The 24,477-nt window shown below is 36.0% G+C and overlaps 1 protein-coding gene across 2 annotated transcripts in view; it reads left to right on the top strand.

Moving 5' to 3' along the window:
* Window positions 1–24,477, top strand: part of LOC138147571 (aldehyde oxidase 4-like) — an 85,288-nt gene that overhangs the window by 30,298 nt on the left and 30,513 nt on the right. The window contains exons 9-17 of one of the 2 annotated variants that reach the window (XM_069070100.1): window positions 1,316–1,460; window positions 1,815–1,907; window positions 6,252–6,403; window positions 7,791–7,884; window positions 8,992–9,101; window positions 9,861–10,045; window positions 13,513–13,675; window positions 21,333–21,425; window positions 21,801–21,970. In XM_069070100.1, the coding sequence (XP_068926201.1) occupies window positions 1,316–1,460; window positions 1,815–1,907; window positions 6,252–6,403; window positions 7,791–7,884; window positions 8,992–9,101; window positions 9,861–10,045; window positions 13,513–13,675; window positions 21,333–21,425; window positions 21,801–21,970 (1,205 nt within the window). The remainder of the gene's footprint in view (window positions 1–1,315; window positions 1,461–1,814; window positions 1,908–6,251; window positions 6,404–7,790; window positions 7,885–8,991; window positions 9,102–9,860; window positions 10,046–13,512; window positions 13,676–21,332; window positions 21,426–21,800; window positions 21,971–24,477) is intronic. The other variant, XM_069070102.1, reaches the window with a different exon arrangement.

Below are 24,477 nucleotides of genomic sequence, written 5' to 3'. Positions count from 1 at the left end.
ATAACTTTGTTTTATTTTCCTGAAAACTGCCTGCTCATATAATCTGACCATTTTTCAATTAGTGAATGGCTTGTATTTTTTTTTTTTTATAAATTTGCCTTAATTACCTATATATTTGGGAAATGAGGCTTTGTCAGAGAAAATTACTGTAAAAATTTCCCATTTTTTTTTGCTTTTAAAAATTGTCTACATTGGTTTTGTTTGTGCAGACCCCTTTTAATTTCATGTAACCAAATTTATCTGTTTTACTTCCTGGATTCCTCTCTGTCTCTTGTTTGGTCATAAACTCTTCCCTTATCCAAAGAACTGAAAAGTAAAATTTTCCACATTCACCTTAATTTGCTTGTGATATTACTCTTTATATCAAGTCATGCATCCATTTTGACTTGGTATACTGTGTGAGATTGTAGTCTATACTTAGTTTCCACCTAACTGTTCTCTATTTTCTCAGCAATTTTTAGGAAACGGGGAGTTCTTGTCCTAAAAGCTTGGATGTTTGAGTTTATCAAACACTAGATTCCTGTGGTCATTTGCTATAATGCATTGTATACCTAATCTATTCCACTGATCTACCACTCTATTTCTTAGCCAGTACCAGTGATTACCACTTTGAAATAGAGTTTGAAATCTGGTGCTGGTAGGCAGCCTTTTGTCACATCTTTTTGCATTTATTCCCTTGACCTTTTGTTCTTCCAGATGAATTTTGTAATTATTTTTTTCTAACTCTGAAGGGGAGGGGAGGGAAAGGGAGGGAAAGGGAGGGAAAAAGGAAAGAGGAAGGGAGGGGAAGAAGAGAGGGAAGGGGAGGGAGCTGCATTGCTCAATTGGAACAGGCCACTTAGTTCTCCAGTGGGGCAGCTTGTACTGCTCATAGGTTGTTGTTTGCCCTTTGTTGTTGAAGAGGACCATACATCAGGAGAGTGATGCCATGACTTGCAAGTGAACTGGATTTAAGTGAGGGAGGACTGTGCAAATTTGCCAGCCTTACTTTGTCCTCCAGAGTCATCTGGGTCCAAGATACTGATCAGGATGATTGGAAATGGCCCCCTTCTTATAGGCTTCTAAGAATCTAAACAACCAACAACCTCAACCAGACCCCTAAGACAACAGTTAATGATATCCAGAAGACATCACTGAAATGATTTCTGAGATCCTTTGTAGATCTAATAAACCATCATTTTAGGACTGCAGACTCAGAGTTTATAACTACAAAATGGTGTTCACTTTTTATGGCTATTTTTACTTTAGTTTTTTGCTTGATAGCTTTACCTGAGGACTACCTCCCTAGCATTTCTTATTATTTGTTTCCCTCTAGAGGATGGCAGAAGATCCCCATAAAAAAACTCTTATTTTCTGTGGAGAGAAGATTTTATGGATGTCTCCTACTAATATGAATGAAGTTCTAGAGCTAAGAATGAAGTACCCTACAGCACCCCTTGTCATGGGTAACACCACAATAGGTGAGTAAGGTTACAAAGCATCTTTTGTCACTGAGTTTCTTAAAGAATACTGAACTTCTTTTCCATTTTTATCCCTTTTAAACTCAGCCTTTCATTCATGTGTGATAACAATAAGGATGTGTAAGATATATTTTAAACTCCCTGGAAAAGTCATAGCTTTGTAGATAGAAGTTTGTTACTTTAGAATTCATAAATATGGTCTTTTAGAATGGTTTGTGGGATTTGTTTGTTTTTGTAAATGAATAATTGAAATCGCAGTCAGTTCTAGAAAGTCAGCCAGTTTTATATATTGAATAGTTACTAAAGAAGAGTCTCAGCTTCCTTTATTTACTTCTAAATGACTTTTCATTGAAGGACTAAATGCGGTATTAAAAGGAGAGTTCCACCCTATGATTATATCTCCGGTTGGACTTACAGAATTAAATTTTGTGGATTTTACAGATGATGGTAAGTAATTTATTTTACTAGTAAGATATCAGTAATTGGATCTTTAGTAAGATCTTTTAGTAAGATAATATTAATGGGATATTCATATTAGAATGTTTATGCTTCACTACAATCACCTGAATATTCAATTTATCACTTTATAATCATAAAGTTTCTGTCCATTGACCTTTTTCAAATTATCTGACAAAGTACAGTGCTGGCTATGATATAATCTAAAGTCGTCTGGAAGGATAAAAATCTCATTCCATCAGCCTGTCTATACTCTTTTTCTCCATCAGACATGGATTTATTAGGCAAGAACTCATCAGCAAATTTAACATGACACATACTGAATACCTACTTTACATTAAATGCTGGAGGCACAATAAAACACATTTGTCCTCATGATCCTTATTCTATTAATTAATCCATTCTAATAAAATGATACAATATGTACTCAAATATAATACAAAATAGAAGATAATTGCATAAAGTATATATAATTAAAGTATTATTTAAGTAAGGTTTGCTGTCCAATAGGAAACTTGTCCTCTGCTTAGGGATACAGCTAGACAAAATTAGGAATTGCTTTTGGCAATGTGGCATTTTTTTTCCCCTGATAGCCAAAATTACAACATATTTGGAGATGGAATCTTTTTGAGATCTCCAAAAAGCAATGTGTTTCACACTAAAGAATATCAAATGGGTTTTCTATAGGAGCTATAGACATATGTTCAGATGATCTTATTAACTAAGATTGATTGAACACTCGTCTTGTGGAAAAAGCACCAGAATTGGAACCAGGATACTTGAGTTTTATTCTCAGATCTTGTGCCCTCTAGTTTGTACTTGGACAAATTATTTTGATTCTCTGAGCTTTAAAATTTTCATGTATAAAATAAAAAGATGAAACTGAATGAATTCAAAGCTTTCTTCTGGTTGAATATTCCATGAATACTGGTTTTCTCAATTTATTCTTCCTCTCTGGGTTTCAATTTTTTATTTAAAATGAAGGGATTATATAAAATAATTGCCAAGGTACCTTGTCATGCTAATATTCTTTTATGTAAATTTTATAATATAACAATAAAAAATACTACACCTTTCTAAAAACTTAGTTGAAGTGATACATGAGAATAGAAGATGCCCTTCCTAATGATTTTGCTCACTTGATTTGAACTGTTTTGTGAATCATCACCACTACTTTTTGGTTTTCATTCTTGCTCAATATAGGCATGTCCCATTGATATCATACAGGTCCAAAAATGATGCTTGAAAACAAACCGAATCTTGTAAAGGATATATAGTTTCTCTGTAATCCACTCAAACATGCTCAGTGTCAGTCATATTGACTTGAATGTAAAGAATGGTACAATAAACTAGGAAGATATTTAAGTGAACAGAAATCCATACCCATTAAATTCAGCAAATATCTATGAAGCACGATGTCCAAACTACTGTTCTAGGAACTAGTTATATAAGGACAAAAAGGTGGCAACTCCTGCCCTTGGGGACCTTATGCTCCAGAAGATCCATGTGTTCTATACAAATAACTACAATTCTAGTTAAAAAGTGACTAAGTATACAATAGAAGTCAAACAGTGTGTTATGTGGGTAACCCAAAAAGGGGAGGTGGTATAATTTCTAAATGAGGGGGTAGGAGCAGTCTTTCTGGAGGAAGAAGTACCTGGTATGGGCTTTGAGAGAAAGGATTTGTTCCAGGTACAGAGAGTGTTTCAAGCAGAGCTAGAAGAGACAAGATAAAAATAGGGAATTTTTAGTTGTACAGTATGGCTAACATTGTATGAAGTAAGGCTCTGGGTGAATTCCATGAATGCTGAAGTGATATAACATTATGGGTCAAAATTTTTTTTTGTACGGTATGTGTATTGGCCACATAGGTTATACCTATTTCTACATGGGTTTTCTAAATGTGACATGGGGGAAGGCATGAATAGATATCTTTGTAATGTTTCCCCTGTCTCTCCAAGGGAGACTTTAATTCTTGTCTGAATGGGAGTGAGAAAAGCCACAAGTTGGTCACTCTGTTCTCCTCCAAAAGAGGGAATTATACTAAAATTGTATTTATTCTTCCTCCCCTAAAATTGCTAATGTAGAGAATTTTTAAAGTTATTTTCCTTATTATCATCCCTTAAGGAGGAAGTACCCAAGCTTGTTTCCAAAGATTTGACTCCTTTGCACCAGATTCTAGTTACACAAAAGATCTTCATAAATGGTGAATAGCAAAAACCCTGAAACAAGAGAAAGCATATAATGAATTTTTCCCCTCAGAAAGCAGAGAGAAATCAGATAACTTATGCAAATTAGAAAGCACCAGACAACATTAACTGAGAGATAATAATATTTTTCCCTGGTAGCAATCTAGCTCAGCTCAACCAAATGAGAGTCCTCTATCTCTCATCCAAGGAGAAATTATCTGAAGCCTCTAGGAAGGCAAGATGAAAATCAGAGACATGTCAAAATGCCAGCTCCTCTGTATGTTTTGTCTATCACTTCCCAAAATGTGTCTCTCTGATTCTATTTTTCTCTCTTACAAGAGAGGATAGAACTATATGTGTCCTCTCCTAAGGCATGAATGAAGGTCTCCCTTTCCAAAATTCTGTGCCAATTCCAGTCCTTACACAGGTTCTCAACTTCCAGTCAAATCAAGGCAAATCAAATTTGCTAAATGACCACTATATGCAAGGCACTCTGCTAACATCATCATTTTCTCTCTCAAGGAGGAGAGTCTTATGCAAATGTTCCAGCTCTGAACTTCCATTATATCTCTAAGGGGAAATTTCCATTTTTCCTACCTAGCTAAACCTCCCTTTTAGAGCAGAGAAACAAGTGGTTACTTTCTAAAGTCAAAACAATATATTACACTCCAACTTTACAAAAGTCTTTATAAAAAGTAACATCAAAAATAGCATAATGTCTTATCCTTGGTAGATGCTCAACTAATGTTTGTTGAATTAATTTGAATTGATAATGTATTAATTTAAAGAAAATAACATATAATCTTACTACCTTTATACTTTAGGCTAGAAAGGAGAATATATTTCTTTAAATTAAGCAATCACTTAAACCTTAAACCTCATGGCTAAACTTTTTCCAAAAATTAGCATAGGTAAAATTTATAGATGAATGGATAAATATGCATGTGTTCTATCTTAGATACAGGTAGAATAGAAGATGTTAGTCTTTTGTTACTGTTGTTTTTCCTTTAAATAAGAGAAATTGCATGACTTAACAAGTTTTAATCAACTCTAAATTATACCTGGTTAGTCTCCTCATTGTGTTTTTGATAATCATCATAAACTTAAGGGCAGAGGCAAAGATCTTTTTATTCTTCAGGAGTCAGTGACTCAGAAAATATCATTCACTGGTCATTCACACAGGACATGCCTTATAAAAAGGCTGAATATGTAAGGTTAATATTGTGGTTAGAATAAGGACTCAGTCCTATACTTACTATTCCCTATTCTTCTCTCTACAATCTACATCATTCAATTTAATTCAGCATACACTTATGATGTATCTACTGTGTGCAAGTTTTTCTAGACTGTGATTATAAAGGCAGAAATGAAACAGCTCCCACTCTCAAACATCTGGATGAATTCCATAAGTTAATACTGCCTTAAGGATCTTGTACTGTACTAAGGGGATGCAATATATATATATATATATATATATATATATAATACAAAATAATTTCAAGAGAGAGGAAGCTAACAGTTAGGTGATGAACAATCAATCAATTAATACATCAACAAGTATTAGTAAGCATCCATTACATGGGAGGAACTGTGCCAGACACTGGTGATATGAAAATGTGAAATAAAAGTCTCTATCCTTAAAAAGCTTACATTTTCTCAGGGAAGACAGCATGCACACACACATATAGACACACACACAAATGCAAAATAAATTCAAAGTATTTTTGTTGTTCATTTTATTCTTTGATAAAAATCCTTGGAGGATTAAAAAAAGCTTTATGTATAAGATTGCACTTGACTTGAGCTAAGTATTATTTTTCAAAAATGAAAACATAAAACTCATAGATGCATAGGTACGTAAACATGTGTTCTTTTCCCACAGTCAGGCAAAACATATGAAAATTGGTCTTTTTTTTTTTAAGGGAAAGTTCATTGCTAAATTTCAAGCTTCAGTCATTGCTCAGTTTTGCCTATATGGATTATCATCATTGGAATGGTTTTTATTATCATCGTCTGTTGAATGGACAAATAATTGAATATTTATTTCCCCTCCCTCTCCCCCTAAAAAACTCAACTTGAGAGATCTTTAGTTTCTGTCATTATAAATAAACTTGACAACCAAAAAATCAAGTTTTCTTAATTGCAGGTATGACAATAGGTGCTGGCTGTACCCTGGCTGAAATTAAAGACATTTTGACTTCCACAGTTTCAGAGGAGCCAAAAGAGAAGACTAAAACATACCGTGCTCTCCTAAAGCACTTGCGAACATTGGCAGGACAGCAGATCCGGAACATGGCTGTGGGTTCTCTTTTTTTACAATTAGCGTCCTTAGATATAGCTAGGCCTGTCAGAAAAAAAAAAAAAACCAGTGATGTAGCTTTTACATAAAATCCAAGTCAATAATGACAAACAGTCATCATGATTTCATTGGCCTTGTGTTGCCAAAATAAGAGGTAGGGAATGCAGTAACAAGAGCTCTGTCCTGAGAAATCAGAAGACCCAGGTTCTAGTTCTAGGTCTCTACAACTGACTCATCATGAAATCTTGAACAAGTCACTTCCCTTTAGTGTGTAGTAGAAAGAACACTGATTAGAGTAAGATGAGTTTAAATCCTACTTCTTTTTTTTTTTTTTGCCTTTTGGAGGGCAATTGGGGTTAAGTAACTTGCCCAAGGTTACTCGGCTAGTTTTTTGTGTGGGTGTTAAGTTTCTGAGGCTGGAACCGAACTCAGGTCCTCCTGACTCCAGGGCCACTCCTGACTCACTGCACCACCTAGCTGCCCCTAAGTCCTACTTCTTATTACCTATATGACCTTGGGCAAATGTCTTAACACCCCTGGGCCTCACTTTCTTCATCTGTAAAATGAAAGGGTTAGACTCGATGATAACTGAAATACTTTCTTCTGACTTTAGAGCTATATATAATCCCATGGTCCCTCTCTGGGCCTCAGTTTCCCCATTTGTAAAACAAAGGGAGGTATTAAATGATTGCTAGAGCTCTCTTCAGCTCTTAAATCAATGTTTCTTTAAATAAGGCGACATCATATTTTTATGACTTCGTAGACATGAGTCTACGTTGTCAGAAATCTCCTGTAGAGTTGTTGTTCTTGGTCTAGCACCTTGTATCTTGAGGCCAAAGCCTGGGTATAGAAGTTGAACTCTCACTCATTCAGTGCATCCCCTCTTTCGCCTTAAATCAGAGTTGTTCACTTTTAGGACCTGGCATAGAAAGTAGACCTTTGCTGGTGCTACTTAGAGATAAAAAAAAGACTTAGGTACAGTCCTTCCAGCAACTGGGGTCAACTAGGTGATACAGTGGACAGAGCACTGGGCCTGGAGTCAGAAAGATCTGAGTTCAAACCCTGACTTAAAACACTTACTAACTGTGTGATCCTAGACAAGTCACGTCACTCCTATTTTCCTCAGTTCCTTGTCTGTAAAATGGGGACATACTGGAGAAAGAAATGGCAAACCACACTCCAGTATCTTTGCCAAGAAAATCACGTGGGGTCACAAATAGGCAGACACACAACTGATAGATTGAGCACATTCTTCTCAAGAGTAACTCAAGGTCTGTTAGTAATGAAAGTGAGCCCCAAATTTGTTCAAAGAAAGGCATATAATTAATTATTTCAGCAACTAGAGATGAAAATATCTATGTATTTCTTTTCATTTCTTTTTTTTAGACTTTAGGGGGGCATGTGGCAAGTAAACATGATTATTCTGATATCAACCCTATTCTGGCAGCAGGCAAAGCCACCCTCAATTTAATCTCCAAAGGTGAGATACCAAATTGTCTTTCTGCTTTGTAAATGTTATTGGTAGTTAAGTAGAAGCTTATCACAAATCACTGACTGAAGATGATCCTTTGGTCCCAAGTCAGCAAGTATTCAATTTAGTCTCCTTGAAAAGATGAGTTCTTTGAGAGCAGGGTCTGATTTTTGCCTTTGTATGCCCTGACCTTAGCATACTGCTTGGCACAGAGGTAGCATCTGATAAATATTTGTTGAATTGTGGCATCAAACATCTTCCTGAAACTACAGACAATATATGATTGGTTCATAAATTTTGGTTCAATTATCCAATATTTGATTTTTTCCATTTTTGTCTTGCATTTACATTGCATGTAGCTATAGTTTAAACTTTGCCAAAATCTTTTTGTTGAAAAAGATATGTTAGGTGTCACTGAATTTTCTATTTTAAACTATTATTGCTTCTTCTTACTTCAAAATATCTGTTATTTTGTGGAAATAGATTAAATCCTTTCACCAATATAAATCACAACCTCTCCATGTCTTATAAAACAATCTTTATGAGTTGCTAGGGAAAAAATAAAGAAATGCAAAATCATCTGCTGGTCAGATTTCTGGCGATGAGCCTCTTTGTACAAGAGGCAACAGGCATACTCCATACATTTGCTGACCTCTACACAAAGCCTTTATGATATGCTAGGATCTGTCAAAATTATCCTTCCTGCATCACTTTCTAGAACTCAGTCACTTCCATATCCCAATAAAGCATCAGACTATGAATTTGGTGGAAAGTAAAATTTTATAATAAATTTTTAAAATTTCTAAGAGTTTCAGGGGGAGGCAATTTTTCTTGAAGGACTTTCCATTTGAGACGAAATAATATTTGCCAGGAAAATTAATTTTTTCTCTTATTTAACAATACATTGGCCTCCTTAGAGTAAAGATACATTTTTTTTAAGAAATTAAGAAACCAGATTTAACAAATACATACTACTGAGGATTGCAGAACTATTAGATTCCTTTTCTTTACCTACAAGTATTGTTTTTTAAAGGAAATTCAAAAACTTCATCTTTAGAAAGAACAGAATACTCTGTGGTTTGTTAAATTCTTCAAACAAATATCATTTTTTTCCAGCAGAAGGGAAACGGCAAATCCTCGTAGAGGAACTTTTTACTACATCTCTCAAGGAAGAGCTTCGTGATGGAGAGGTTATTTACTCTGTTGTTATTCCCCAACTCAGCAGGGTGAGCACTCTCTTCATTGATTACCTATGTCTATGCCATCACAATTGACCATTTGAAAAAATCATTAAATTAGTGCTTAGAGAATAGGTTGTTGCTCCAGCAGTAAAATCAGTTACCTCACCAGAAAGACATTTTGGTTTCTTCATAGGGAAGTGCCTTTATAGGTATTCTATTGCTTTATACTCATTTCCACAATGTGGCAATCTGCTTATAATAGGAACCTTCCGCCACTAAAGCTTGAAGTGCTATCCTGTTGGTGCTTGATAAACTTGTCACTTCTTCTACCTGTGCCTCTCCATGGCCAAGCCAGCCCAGGGTGTCCTTGAGCATGGACCTCCTTAGTCAGTTTTCCTCAGACTTTCTCTCTCATTCTTTATCTCCTCTTCAAAGTTGCCTACGCTTAACTTCCTATGACTTGTTGGGGGTAAGCTGACAGCCTGAACACTATTTGATAATCCTCAGTTAGAGATTCAGTCACTTCCTTCCCAATGCCCCTGTTGTTTGTAGGATATACTCAGAGACAACTGCCGTCACTTTCTCTACTCACTACAACAACATCCACTTAAGATGAGAATGTTTTAGCTTCTTCCTTCAAGTACGTTATCATTAACATAGAGTGTTATTTTCTTGATCCCTTTCAGTGTAAAAATTCAGATCAATGTTGTATTCTGAATATCAGTGATAGCAAGGATAACAGACATTATATTCTATGTGTTTCCCATGCCGTAGGATAACAATTAAGAGCTTTTCTTTTTTTAGTGGGAAATTATAACAGCCCAACGACAAGCACAGCATTTAGAAAATGCCTTTGCAATTGTTAATGCTGGAATGAGAGTCCAATTCAGAGAAGGAACAAACACTATTAAGGATCTTAAGATGTTCTTTGGAAGGGTTGGTCCTACCACAGTCTCAGCAAGCAAAACTTGTGAGCAGCTCATTGGCAGGTAGGTTAAAAGACATGGGGTGAAACTATCATTTTTGAATTTAAAGCAATAACTATTTTAAAATTGCATCTCTAGGGGCAGCCAGGTGGCTCAGCGAGTAAGAGCACCGGCCCCAGTGTTGGGATGACCTGGGGGATCGAATCCGGGCTCAGATACTTAGCACCACACACAGAAATAAATGGCCATGTAACCTTGAGCAAGTTACTTAACCCCAATTGCTTTAAAAAAAATTGCATCTCTTCTGTCACTTGTGCAGTATTCGAATTAGTATATTGTACTTCATTCTGTTAGGGGTCATTCATTTCAGCAGTGAAAGTATCACCTAACTGATGGGTCATAAGTTCTCTATGAATCTTGTCAACCCCAGAGTTCATTCTAAAAAAAGACAAACAAAATTAGGTTGTGTGGATGCTTTTATTTCTCTCAAACTGGCAGCATATAAGTGGAGCTGCAGTTGGAACTGAACTCGCTTTGGGGTTAGTCTGCACAGATCATAAAACCACGAAGCAAGGAAGGCCCCTGTCTCAGGAAGTCTGGCCTTTGGTCAGCCAGGATTACAGTTTTCATAAAGCAAGGAAGTACCCTTGACTCAGGATATCTATGCAAGTTTAATCCAATCTTGTGGTTGCTGACATAGCAGGAGAATTTTGGATTCACTCGAGGAGTCTTGCAGAGGATTATTGGTATGTCCGTCCAGAAGGGCTCAAATTTTCCTGTCTGAGTAGTCAGTCCAGGCTTTCAGCCTTCTTCAGTTGATGAGGGCCTCAAGTGAGTCCCACAATCTTTTTAAATTATTGTAGCCAAAAGAAAAATAATGATCTAGTAGATAATGTTCTCATGATAATTCTTTCTCAATTGGTTTTCAGAAAAAAAGGCATTCTAAATGGGAAAAGGGTGATGGGCCTTCATTTTAGGAATGGAGAACAAGGACGAAGAATTAGAGACAGATGATAGCATGGCACTAGAGACAGCTAGGTAGTACAGCAGATAATGACTTGGAGTCATAAAGACCTGAGTTCAAATCCAGGTCAGATGTGCATTAGCTGGCAAGTCACTTAACCTCTGTTTGCATCTATCAGGGTTGTTGTGAGAATCAAATGATTAACCAAATACTAGTAAATTAATTTACTGCAGTGCTTAAAGCATACAGTATAAATGTTTATTTTCTGCCCTCCTTCCCTCATTTGAGACAGGCAATTTTCCTCTGTATATTGCATTTTATATTTGCCTAATTAAGTAGATTTATGAATTATACCATCCTGCTGTTGTCTAGTTGTTTCAGTCAAGTCTGACTCTGTGATCCCGTTTGAGGTTTTCTTGGGAAAGATACTGGAGTGGTTTTCCATTTCCTTCTCCAACTCATTTTACAGATGAGGAAAGTGAAGCAAACAGGGATAAGCAGTTTGCCCACACAGCTACTAAATGTCTGAGGCCATATCTGAGCTCAAGAAGATGAGTCTTCGTGACTTCAGGCCCAGCACTCTAGCCACTACACCATCTAGCTGCCCTTTATATCATCTAGCTCTCAATTAATCTTCAAAAAATGGATAATTGTCTTTAGGGAAGGTCATATTTATAACATGAGTATAAGTGAAAAACAAGAAAATGAAAGAACTAGCACTATTCCCAGTGTAGGTTCTTCATCAGCCAAATGATGAGCTCAAAGCCATGTTATTTTATACTCAGGTTGTTATTTTATAAAATTTCACTAAACTTAAGGATCAATGTTTAGAAGCCTCTTTTGAGATATTTTATTCAATAGTGAAAAGCAAAAATCCACATGATTTTGAGGAAATACTTGTTCTTCTTCTTGTGATAAAAATCATTAATCTAATACATAGAAAACATGACAAATTAAAATTTGTCCTTTGTCAGGAGATGCTATTGGAAGATATGTAGACAGCATTGTGGAAGTTTTGAAGACACAAATGTGGAAACAAATTATAAAGTGTGTGAAGTCTAGAGATAAAAATACAGGTGTTTCTATTATTGCTCAGCATACAATGCATATTAGGTTCTATTTATTTATTTTTGTTAGGTTCTATTTTAAAAATGTATGAAGAACTATGCTTTTGTACATTGCTAAAGGGAAGATTACACATGACCATCTTGCATATGGACCAAAGTAAAAGCTATATCCTCCCCAGTAAATGATTTCTTTAATAAAAACAATGTTTTTTGGGAAAACTGTTTAAGTGTAGCCAATATCAGAACTGTTGCTTTGTCTATAACTTTAAAAAGACTGCAGGATAAAGTTATAGAGATAAACTTATACCTTTCCACATATGTCACTTGGGAAGGGAGAAGAGACCAATAGCAGAAGTCAGAAAGGAACCATAGGGAGCGAAAGTAAACGTACATCTTTCTCCTTATCACATCTCTTTGTACTCTCCCCACCACATGTGAAATTCATCGATTGTATTATTCATTGGTGGCATTCTAGCTGTATGAACCTGGGCAAGTCGCTTAACCTATCTCAGCCTCAGTTTCTTCATGTGTAAAATGATGACAATAGCATCTACCTCCCAATATGATTCTGAGGATCAAATATCATATTATTAAAGCAAAGCTTATTTGCCATTGGGGCAAAGAAGTTAGAGCTAGGAATGCATACATCTTTACAGAATGTTATCAAGATGGTTAAATCATGCAAAATCAAGACGTTTCAATAGTCTAATCTTTAAAATACTTTATAGTGAGATGGATAGTAAAAATGAATATCTTTTATACATCTTAAAGGTTTGTTGGTTATCTTATGACAAAAAGGTATCAAACTTTAATATGTAATGCATTTTTATTTAAAAACGTGTTCCGATTTAGCTGACACTTTTTTCTAATGACAAATAGTTGTCAGTATTATATTACTTAGCAGATGTTTGTGGAAAAAGGAAAACAACAGAATCTGTCTAAGATAAAGGTGACACTTTAGGAATGAGTGAGAAAAAGTAAGATGATCTTCTATTTATAAATCTGATGACCCCCTTTACCTAACCTCTCTTTCTACTATATTAGTGAAATTTATGCTATCATAAATGGACTCTCAGTAACAAATTCGTTGCTTGGTGAAGCATATTAAATTTTGGGGACATTAAAATGTTTCTTTTCAGAACATTTTGAAAGTGGAAATGAAATTATTCTCATGGCACTATGGAACAGGTAATAATTTGTTGTTATTTAGTAGTTTCAGTTGTATCCATCTTGAAGTGATTCCATTTGTGGTTTTCTTGGCAAAAGTTCTACAATAGTTTGCCAGTCTTCCTCCAACTCATTTTACAGATGAGAAATGGAAGCAAATAGAGTTAGGTGACTTGCCCAGAGTCATATGGCTAGGAAGTGTCTGAGGCCAGATTTGAATTCAGGAAGATAAGTCTTCCTGACTTCAGGCCTGACACTCTCTATCCCCTGTATTACCTAGCTGCCCTTGCTAATAATATAGTATGTCAACTATGTCCACTCTTTTCATCTAGACAATGGAATGATGAAATGTTGAGTGAAGCCTGCAGATTGGTGCTGGATGAAATTCGAATTCCACCGACAGCTGTAGGAGGCATGGTGGAATATAAAAGAACCTTGATTATCAGTTTCATTTTCAAATTCTACCTCAAAGTGCTAAGAGAACTGCATAAGTTGGTAAGCCACTTTTTCCTCTCTTGAAGTTCTTTGATATTTGTGTATGTTTTGTAAATCTAATTTGTGAAAGATTTTTTTTATAGCAGTCCTCAATAAGATTTCCTAAAAGCTAGACTTTTCTATCAGTTTTAAATTTATATTTGTACAAATATTTGTATATTTGTATAATATAATATGTTATTTTACATTACATTATATTAGTATATATACATGTGTATATATGTATGTGAATATCTATAGCTATATATTTAAATTTATATTATCAGGTCTTTGTACAATTATATAAGATTTTACAATTGTTTACTACATGCCTGACCTATAGAACCTGAGTTTAAAGTAGTTAGTTGCAGAGGATTTCTTTTTGCTTTTTTTTTTGGAGGAGGGAAGGTAGGGCAGTTGGGTTAAGTGACTTGCCCAAGGTCACACAGCTAGTAAGTGTTATGTGTCTGAGGCTGGATTTGAACTAAGGTCCTCCTGACTCTAGGGACAGTGGAGAATATTCACTGCACCACCTAGTTGCCCTCACATGATTTTTTTTTTTGCTTTTTGGAGGGCAATTGGGGTTAAGTGACTTGCCCAAGGTCACATAGCTAGTTTTTGGGTTGTGTGTGAGGCCAGATTTGAACTCAGGTCCTCCTGACTCCAGGGCTGGTGTTCTATTCAGTGCATCACCTAGCTGCCCCATCCCCACAGGATTTCTGAAGTAGAAAATGCATCCACCCTTTCAGTGCCAGCTAAAGCACATCCTTAACGAGGAAGAAAAGTTTCAAGGGTTTGGAACAGGAGCCCTTGGCCCTGAGCCCAGAGTCTGCTGGTGTAAAGGAGAAAAAGGAGCTTGGTGGTAGTAGTGCAGGGAAGAAACTTTATCAGGGGGCTACACTCATGCCTTTCCCCATATGTCATCTGGGGAAGAGAAAAGAGAAGAGTGGCAGAGATCATAAAGGAACTATTGAGGGTGAATGTGAATGTCCTTTCTCCTTCCTGCAGATCTGCTCTATTGTCTCTAGCCACAATTTGTGCAACCACCAAAAGGGAGATGCCTTAGGTTCAAAGCTGATGCAGAATATGGAACTTATAAGGCAATTTTCCTGTCTAACTTCAATATATGAGTCAGCTGAAACATTAACAATTAGACAAGTGTTGTAAGGGAGGAGGGCTGATGGTGAAAGGTTCTTAAAGAGATGAGTGGTAATGGTCAAGGATAGAGGTGAATGTGCTAACTTTAGCAAGGAAGATTCTCACTTCTTTCTCTGAGGCTGAAATGAAGGAAGAGAGTGTGCATGAGGACATTTAAAAGGTTTAAACATATAGATGAGCCTAATTCACATTGGATCTCCTTAATAGTCTTAATACAATAAGAAGGGAGGTCATCTTCTTAGCTAGGTTGGAGGGAGTGGAGTTGAGGATTTTATGAGAGAAGGTAAGATTTAGAATTTCTCACTGTGTGAATGCCATAGAGAAGTTAGGAGGAAATGTAGATTTAGGGGAACAGATATTGAGTTGTATTTTAGAAATCTTGAGTTGAAAATGTTTATGAAACACTTATTAACTGACAGGAACTGTGCTAGACATTGCAGAAGGAAAGATAGGCAAAAATCTGGTCCCTTCCCCCAAGGAGCTCACATTCTAGTGGAAGAAAACTTTCTAACAACTATGTATCTACAAGATATAGAAAGCGCAGATAATCCAAGAGAAAAGGAATTAGCAATGGGAGGGGTGAAGAAAGTTCTCTTATAGAAGGTAAGATTTAAGTTAAATCTTGAAGGAACATAGGGAAACTAGGAAACAGATAGGAGGAGGAAGAGCATTCCAGACACCAGGCAAACCTGGTGGAAAAAAACTGTCAGGAGAGAGTATAGAATTAGGTAGGCCAGCGTACTACACTGGAATGTGTATAGAGAGGGGAAAGCATAATGTGGCTAGAAGGGTATGAAGGAGCCAGGTTATAAAGAGCTTTATGTCAGCCAATGTGATCCTGGAAGAAACAAGGAGTCACTGGAGTTTAATAAGGAGTTTAACTTATTGAGACCTAGGCTTTAGAAAAATCATTTTGGCAACTGAGTGAAGGATGGATTGGAGTGAAGAGAGATTTGAGGCAGGGGAAAAAGACCAGAAGGCAAGAGTCCAGGTGAGAGTTGATAAAGTAATATAAGGAGGTAATTGTGTGAGTAGAGAAGATGAGATATATACAAGAAATGTTGTGAAGGTAGAAACAAGAAGATTTGATAACTGATTGAATGTGTGGGATAAATTAGATCAAGGATGACAGTGATGTTGTGAACCTGGGTGACTGTGAGGATGTTAGTACTCTAGACAATAATAGAGAAATACACAAATTAACACAAGATAATCTTGCAGAAAGGTAGTATAGGCTGAGGTGGGGTAGACCAGGAAAAGTTTCATTCACAAGGTGGCACTTGAGATGAGTCTTGAAGGAAATGAGTGAGTCTAAGAGGTGAAATTTTAGGAAGGAGAGTATTCTAGGAATGGGGACAGTTAGTGCAAAATCACTGAGTCAGGAAAGAGATTGAATGTTAAGAAATACTATTTCTAAGAGGAACAAGAAAGCCAGCATGGTGAATCATGAAGGGGAATGATAATAAAGACTCAAAAAAAGTAAGCCCAATTGTGAAGCACATTAAATGTCAAAGGATTAATCTTTGATCCTTTAGATAATTGAGAGCTACTCAGGTTATTTGGGTAAGGGAATGAAGAAAAACAGATGTATGCAAGAGATGTTATGGAGTAGAAACTATACCATTTATAGGAATCTCTCCCACCAACGTTAATCACTCTCCATTTTGATTAGTATTGTATAGTACAAAGTTGAATCAAGATTCAAGAAAGCTGAGGTTTGATTCTTGCTGTGATACTAGATGTATGACTATAGATAAGACACTTAAACTTTCTGACCAGTTTTCTTATGAGGAAAATGGAGATAATATTCATATACAGAATAGTTGTGAAAGTCTCACAACTCTTCCTGCCTTACATCTCAACAACTAATAAGAGGATGTATATAAAATATTTTGTAAACCTTAAAGCACTATATAAAATGTCAGTTTGGTCATTAAGTGGTACAGCCGATAGAGCCCTGAGCTCAGAATCAGGAAGACTCCTCTTCATGAATTCAAGTCCAGCCTCAGATACTAGCCTTGTAACACTGGGCAAGTCACTTAACCTTGTTTGCCTCAGTTCCTCATCTGTCAAATGAGTTGAAGAAGGAATGGCAAACTACTCCAGTATATTTGCCAAGAAAACTCCAAAATACATTGTCTGATAGGACAGAACAACAGCAACAACAAAATATCAACTACCATAATCATTACTATCATTATTTTCCTCCACTTGTGAATAGTGCCAGAGTCTTCCCTGATCATTCCTTCCCAAGGTCTTCAAAGCACTTAAGCCCATGTCAGACAAACAAACAAAAAGCACATGGTTAAGATAGTTTTCCAATGATCTATCTTAAAATGAGAAATGTTTCACACAAATAAACTCATATACTGGAACAACATTTTACCTATTTCTCATAGTTCTTTATTATGAATAATATAAGAGTGGGAATTTATCATGCTATACTGGTCATGATTAAGAAAGCATCAGGTAAAATTTTATAATCTCAAAACACATTACTGATTTACCAAAACTAAAAGACCAAGAATTCCTAATTCAAAGGTATGGTCATTCATGATCTCCTTTATCCCCCTCTCTCTTCACAATTGCTCCCACTAAAATCCATGGGCATTTAATGTTTTTGTTTTCTTTAAGAGATTGAAATTGCATGCACATGCACACACACACAGACACACACAGATACATATAGACAGACAGACAGACAGACACACACACACCTGAAATGCCAATGCAATAGTCACAGCATCCATGGCCACTATAAATTTACCTTCATGGGGCTCAGTCACAAAATATAACAGCCTCTCCATAGAGAGGACAGAAGCAAAACATTTGTTCAGACACCAGAAAACCAAATCCCTAAACCAGTAAGCTGATTCCATTATAGTAGCAAAGAAGTTAATAACATAACAGCATAGAATGCCAGACTATCCTTTAGCCTTCCCCAAAACCAATATAAGACCAATATTTACTTGCAAGCCTGTCTGTCTCCCTGGGAAGCATGCTCTCCTCCCAATTATCTAGTCTAGCTCTGATTTCCTGCTTTCTGTGGGCTCTGTTCCACCCTTTAGAAAACTCCCACCACAGGCTCCATGCTATTAAATTCAGGCTATTAAGAGAAAGAGTTTATTTTCAAAGCAGGGAAGGTCTTCAAAATCCTTTAGGCTTATTAAGGGGCAAGGAAGATCTTCAAATTCCCATTACCATTGCAAAACCACACCACGTCACACCACATATATCTCTACATATGAAGAATCAAAAGCAAGATATTACACTCTTCAAGTTTATTCTCACTTTGTCATTACTAAAGAAAGAAAATACTTCCCACCAAATAAATTAATCTCTTCACTAGCATTCATCTAATAAAAACAATCTTTCTCTTGTGAGGTTGCTTCCTATGGCTTCAGATCTCCTCCACTTATTTATTAAGACTTTCTCCCCTAGATTCTTGATCCTTGTAGAGATTTCCCCTTCTCTTATAAACCCTTTAAGTGTATTTTCATGAAGTTTCCCAAATACTAGCCTGTATCAAATGCAGAATGTATGTGGTCCATTTTCTTTGATGATCAAGTGAATAGTTTTGAGTATCTGATATCTTGAAAATGCAAATGGAAAAAATAATTCTAACTGTACCAACATATTTGCCCTAATATATTTCCCAGAAATCATGATCAGCTGTCAAAGACATGACTTTGTATTTTGTGTTTAAAATATTTAATACAATTTTCATTTGCAACTTAGCATGCAATTTGCCAATGGATTGACACAGACCATACTCCAGTTTAACTCTGTTGATGCTTGGAGAAACCTAAGAAACATTAAATGTCATCCATCCATATACAGACACCCTTTCCTTTGCCAACCCTCCTTCATTTAGACACTCTTTCTTTTTTGCATTTATGTTGATTAACCTATGATAATGGAAACTACCCAATATAAGAAATTCACTGACCTCTTCCCCTCCATTACTGTTCTTGCACAATGAGCTCTCATCTACTCCCCATTATGTTAGTTGGAGCTCATCTAGTTAAGTTCCTCTATAACTTTCTTTGACTTTGATCATTCCTTTAATCATTCTGCAACCATTTAATTAGCATCTAATTCTTATCTATTATATTTGAATTATTTCCCAATAAAAGCTTGCCATTTACCCAAAGTTCTCATTTTATCCCCAAAGAAGCAGGGCATAGTGGAAAAAATAATCAGAGTCAAAAAACTTTCTATTCTAATCCTTAGTATAAGATGTTCAATCTGCCACTTAGGAGAGACAGACAAGTTAAGTTAAAAAGGATTCACCAATCTTCCTGAAAGGAACCCCCAAAGCAAGAGTCCTTGGAACATCACAACTTTGATTTCAATTAAAAAATACTGCAATCATCCATAAAAATGTTTAATTACCAAGAAACTCCATTCATGATCAAACAAGATCTAGCTGCTTCTATCAAAAACCAGAGGAGACCTTGGAATATAACATTCAGAAATACAAGAGATGCCAGTTTTAAAACAACAATAACTTCCCATAAACCTGGGCAAAATTTAGTATGGAGAAAATGAATATTTAATGTTGTAGAGGAGTTTTAAGCAGTTCTGATGCAAAGCCCAGGGATAAGCAATATAACACAATATAAAATAAAAACACAAAAGAAACCTATAAAGATAAATCTATTTAATTACATTGGAAACAGTTGCATGATTGTGTAATGATAGCATTCTAATAGAGGGAGAAGAAACAAGAAAAAAGGATTTGGGGTGAATAGGTTCTGTTCTTGGAGTTCAAGAGAGGAAAGTAAAGGAAAATAAAATGAATACAGTGGTGTGAAAAGGAAGAAGGGGATGAACTTGCAATTTTTCATTTGGTGGGGTGTAAGAAGAATATACAATTATGGAGGAAAGAATGCGGACAGAATGGGAATTGGATGCATCTATTATTTGAAAAGTACAAATAAGGGTTAAACACAGAAGTTGATGTAGAAAAATATGAAATTCAACAAAGAAATAAGTGGTTATTAGGGAAAAGAATGTATTAAAGAATAATATAGGAGAGCATATAGTCATAAGAAAAACAAACTTCTTAATCCTGAAGCATAACCAAAAGGGGTGGGGATAAGAAAAACAAAGAACTAGAATCTATGGTAATCTTTGATCACCTCTTTGACAATTGTGGAATGGCTGAACAAATTATGGTATATGAATTTAATAGAATATTATTTCACTCTAAGAAATGATTAAAGAGATGACTTCAGAGAATCCTGGGTATGAAGTGATATAGATTAAAGTGAGTAGAACATGAAGAACAATTTATGTAAGTTCACAACATGGTAAAGAAAGACAATTCTGAAAGATTTAAGAACTCTGATCAAAGCAACAACCAACCATGTCCTATGATGAGGAATGTTACCTATCTTCTGACAGATAGGTGATGGGCACAAAGTGGAGAAACATACATTTTTGGATGTGGCTACTGTTAATTTATTTTTCCTTCTCTAAGCTTATTCATTATAGTTTTTTCTTTCCTTTTTCCGTTTTTATTTTGGGGAGGTAGGTGAGTGAATATAACCTCCCCCCCCAAAAAAGAGGGTCATTGTAACATTTTTAAAACATTCACAGAAGAGAACAGAAGGAAGTTCAGAAGGAAACAAAGACAAACAGTTCAGTGTTGAACATAATGTGTAGAATTTATGTACTAAAGAAACACAGCAAGTGATATTAAGTGGAGATTCATGGTTTCAAACAGAATCCTCTTTTTCTGTTCTGCTGTGTGCGTAAAAATACACTTTTTTTGTTGTTTAAGTTCAGAATAAAACAGACTTTCAAAAATGCAAGTTAATTTAGCACCCCTGGCCCTCAGTTTCCTCATTTGTAAAATGGAGATAAGAATAATACTTGTGCCATCTGCTACATAGGTTTGTTATGAGAATTAAGTGAGATAAGACATGTAAACACATTTCATAAAACTTAAAGTGCCATCTAAATATACACTATTATTATGCATCATTATATACCCAGGACTTAGCCAAGAGTCTAGAACCTATTAGATGCTTGAAAATGAATGCTGCACTGAAATTTTATATGGGGTCAGACAAGCAGATAGGAATAAGAGAGAGGAACAAGGAAGCAAACCAAAGATAGTCTGAGGAGACTTGCTTTGTTTTCTTGCTCCACCAAGATTTTTTGGAAGTTAGGATGGAAGGGTATCTTTAAGTGATAGTTTTCAAATTCATATTTAGCTACCCATAACCCATAATCATCATGTTTCAATTAAATAAACTTGGCTTTTTGACCAGCATGTTAGGGTGGGATGCTATGACTGGTTCTAGGGACCACTGACTATCCTCATCATACCTCTGCTCAAAGTTATCTTAAGATCAGAATTTTTTTTCAATTAAACCTATGGCTATTTCATAGCAGAACTGGCAACTGAAGCCTTGGGAATAAATGGAAAATGTCACTTTCAAAGCCACACCCTCAAACCTTGATTTTCATAAAACATTTATATGTGAAAGCATTTTTTTTCCTTTTTCAGGATCCCAGAAGGTACCCAGAAATCCCAGAAAATTCCATAAGTGCTCTGGAAGAGTTTCCCATCAGGGCTCCACAGGGAATACAAATGTTCCAGGTTGGTTGCTTCATTTAATTTGAAAACAGAGAGGAAGCTTCACTCCTGAGGCTGTCAGGCAGCAGATCTTCTCCATGCCTTCTCCCCATTTTCAACAAGCACATTTCTTGTTAGGGACTCTTCTGGAGCCAGGTAAGTTTGATTGCTGTCATCTACATGTGACTTTCTCAGTTCTTGCTCCATGCTTTACATAAGGAAACTTTAGCTGAATATCTAATTTGAGACATTTGTCAAAAATGCTTTGTTTTTTTCTACTATTTCATGTTTCTCCTTTAACATCAGATGCAAATCTCATTTCTAGGAAGTTTGCCTTGATTAATCTCATTCCACTCTGATCACTCTAACAGTGGATTAACATTTTTTTTCATTTAACAGTGTGTAGATCCCCACCAACCTCCCCAAGATCCAGTTGGACATCCAATCATGCACCAGTCAGGGCTTAAACATGCCACTGGGGAAGCTGTCTATAATGTTGACCTACCCCGAGTGGATGAAGAACTTCTCCTGGCTGTAGTGACTAGCTCCAGAGCTCATGCAAAAATCTTGTGAGTAAAGAAAAACAAACATCCTGCAAAATTACTGAACAAATTAAGGCAAAACTATAAAGAAATCTGTGACTCAGCAGGAAAAATATCTGCTCAATAATGATGCCAACCAATGGGGAGGGAGAGAAAGGATAGGACCTAGTGTGCCTGAAGGACAACATAGTGGTTATGAAGATATTACAATATATTATAAGTGATTTCACAAGTGCATAGTGGTTTCTCTTTCTTATTTGAAATGACTTAAAATGTACTGCACTAAAAATGTACTATAATTAACTTTGCAGCAACTATGTGATTCTCTGATCCCACAGTACCCAGGAGTGTGCTAAAGCCAACTTTTCTTGGCTTTGCAAGATGATAGTTAAATGTTCAGTGTGAGCCCTTACACTTGAGAAATTGGAAAGTAATATAAATAGGGTGTGATTTAAAAAAAAATTTTCTAGACTTAAGATGATGGAGAAAATGTTAATACTGGCAGATTAAACTTAAAGGTATTTTGTGAATACATTTTTTTGGGGGGGAGAAAAGTTGTTAACTTTTTACCAACACACCCCTGTCTGCTGTGCCCCATTCCCTTCCTCCCACCATGATTTCATCATAGTTTCTATTAAAATTCCACCTTCTTTTGTAGCTTTTGTAGTTGTCCCCCACCTCTCCAAATTCCAGTGCCTTCCCTTATTTCTTTTTTATCTTGTACATAGCTTGATTTGTGTATATTAATTTGCATGTTGTTTCCCCATTATATTTTCACCTCCTTGAGGGCAGGGACTGTTTTTTGCCTTTCTTTCTTTTCTTTTCTTTTTTTTTTTTAAGCATCTCCAGTGTTTAACACAGTGCCTGGAAAATAGAAGGCACTTGATAATATTTACAAGTTGATTGATTGATCATTACCTTTCCCTAGTAACCTGAATGACTTAGGCTACTGGTATCTTTAGGTAGTTTCTTGCTACTATCATCTGTCTTTTAAGAACCGATATCCAACTTGATTTGCTAGACAGGATAGAGACATTTCTTCTTTCCATTCTTACCTTATTTTCTACTTTCCTCCTTTTTTCTCTGACTGGTCTCTTACTTCTACCATTTTTCTTTTTTCCAAATGCTTTATTAACTTCTGGTTTACATAATTGATTTCCCCCATATTTTGAGTTACAAATTTTCTCCCTGTTTTTCCCCTACCCACCGCCCTAGAATAGCAGTCCCACAGTATATCCCCTCCTCCAATCTTCTCTCTCCCATATCTTCTCCCATACCCTCTTCGACTTTTCCAGTAGGGCCTGGTGGATCTCTATGCCCCAGTGCCTGTATATCTTATTTCCCAATTACATGTAAAATAGTATTAATAATAGTATATATATATGTATATATATATATATATATTTAAACATTTGATTTTAAAACTTTGAATTCCAGATTCACTCCCTTCCTCCCTTGTCACTGACCCTTACTGGGAAAATAAGCAATTCAGTTTAGGTTGTACATGTGTAGCTATGCAAAACATTACCATAGTAGATATATTGTAAAAGACTGACTATATTTCCCTCCCTCCTATCCCACCTCCCACTTGTTCTATTCTCTACTTTGATCCCATCCCTATTCAAAAGTGGGTGCTTCCAACTTCCCTCTCCCCCAGCCTGGCCTCCCTTCCACCATTCCCTTTCTACTCCCCTTCCCCCCTACTCTCTTGTAGGGTGAGATACCCTATTTAGTGTATATGTCATTCCCTCCCTGAGTCAAATTCAATGAGAATAAGGTTGACCCATTCCCTTTTGCCTTCCTGTTCTTCCCCTCCATTGTAACAATTTTCCCTTGCCTCTTCTATATGAGATAGTTTACCCCATTCTGTCTCTCCCCATCTCCTCTCATTATATTCCTCTCTTACCTCTTAATTTCACCTTTTAAGTATCATCCCTTCCTATTAAATTGTTCCTGTGCCCTCTATCTATGTATACCTGTAAACATATACATTCACATATGTATTCATTTGCCCATATACCCTCCTATATAGACATGTGTATATATATATTCCCTTCAACTATTTTCATACTGAGAAGCATTTCATCAGTTACAATTATCATTTTTCCATGTAGGAATGTAAATAGTTCAACTTTGATAAGTTCCTTATGATTTCTTTTCCCTGTTTATCTTCCCATGCTTTTCTTGCTTCTTGTATCTGAATGTCAAATTCAATTCTGGTTTTTTCATCAGGAATACTTAAAAGTCCTCTATTCCACTGAATGAACATATTTTCCCCTGAAATATGATACTCAGTTTTGCTGGGTAGGTGATTCTTGGTTTTAATCCCAGATCCTTTGAACTCTGGAATATCATATTCCAAGCCCTTCAATCCCTCAGTGTAGAAGCTGCCAGATCCTGAGTTATCCTGATTGTGTTTCCACAATATTCAAATTGTTTCTTCCTAACTGCTTGTATTATTCTCTCCTTGATCTGGGAATTCTGGAACCTGGCTGTAATGTTCCTAGGAGTTTTCTTTTTGGGATCTTTTTCAG

Source organism: Petaurus breviceps, unplaced genomic scaffold (assembly GCF_028583685.1).
Source record: "Petaurus breviceps papuanus isolate PSGF00001 unplaced genomic scaffold, PetGlider_PUasm1.0 90804, whole genome shotgun sequence".
Lineage (NCBI taxonomy): Eukaryota > Metazoa > Chordata > Mammalia > Diprotodontia > Petauridae > Petaurus > Petaurus breviceps.
This window is presented reverse-complemented; position numbering and strand designations above follow the sequence as displayed.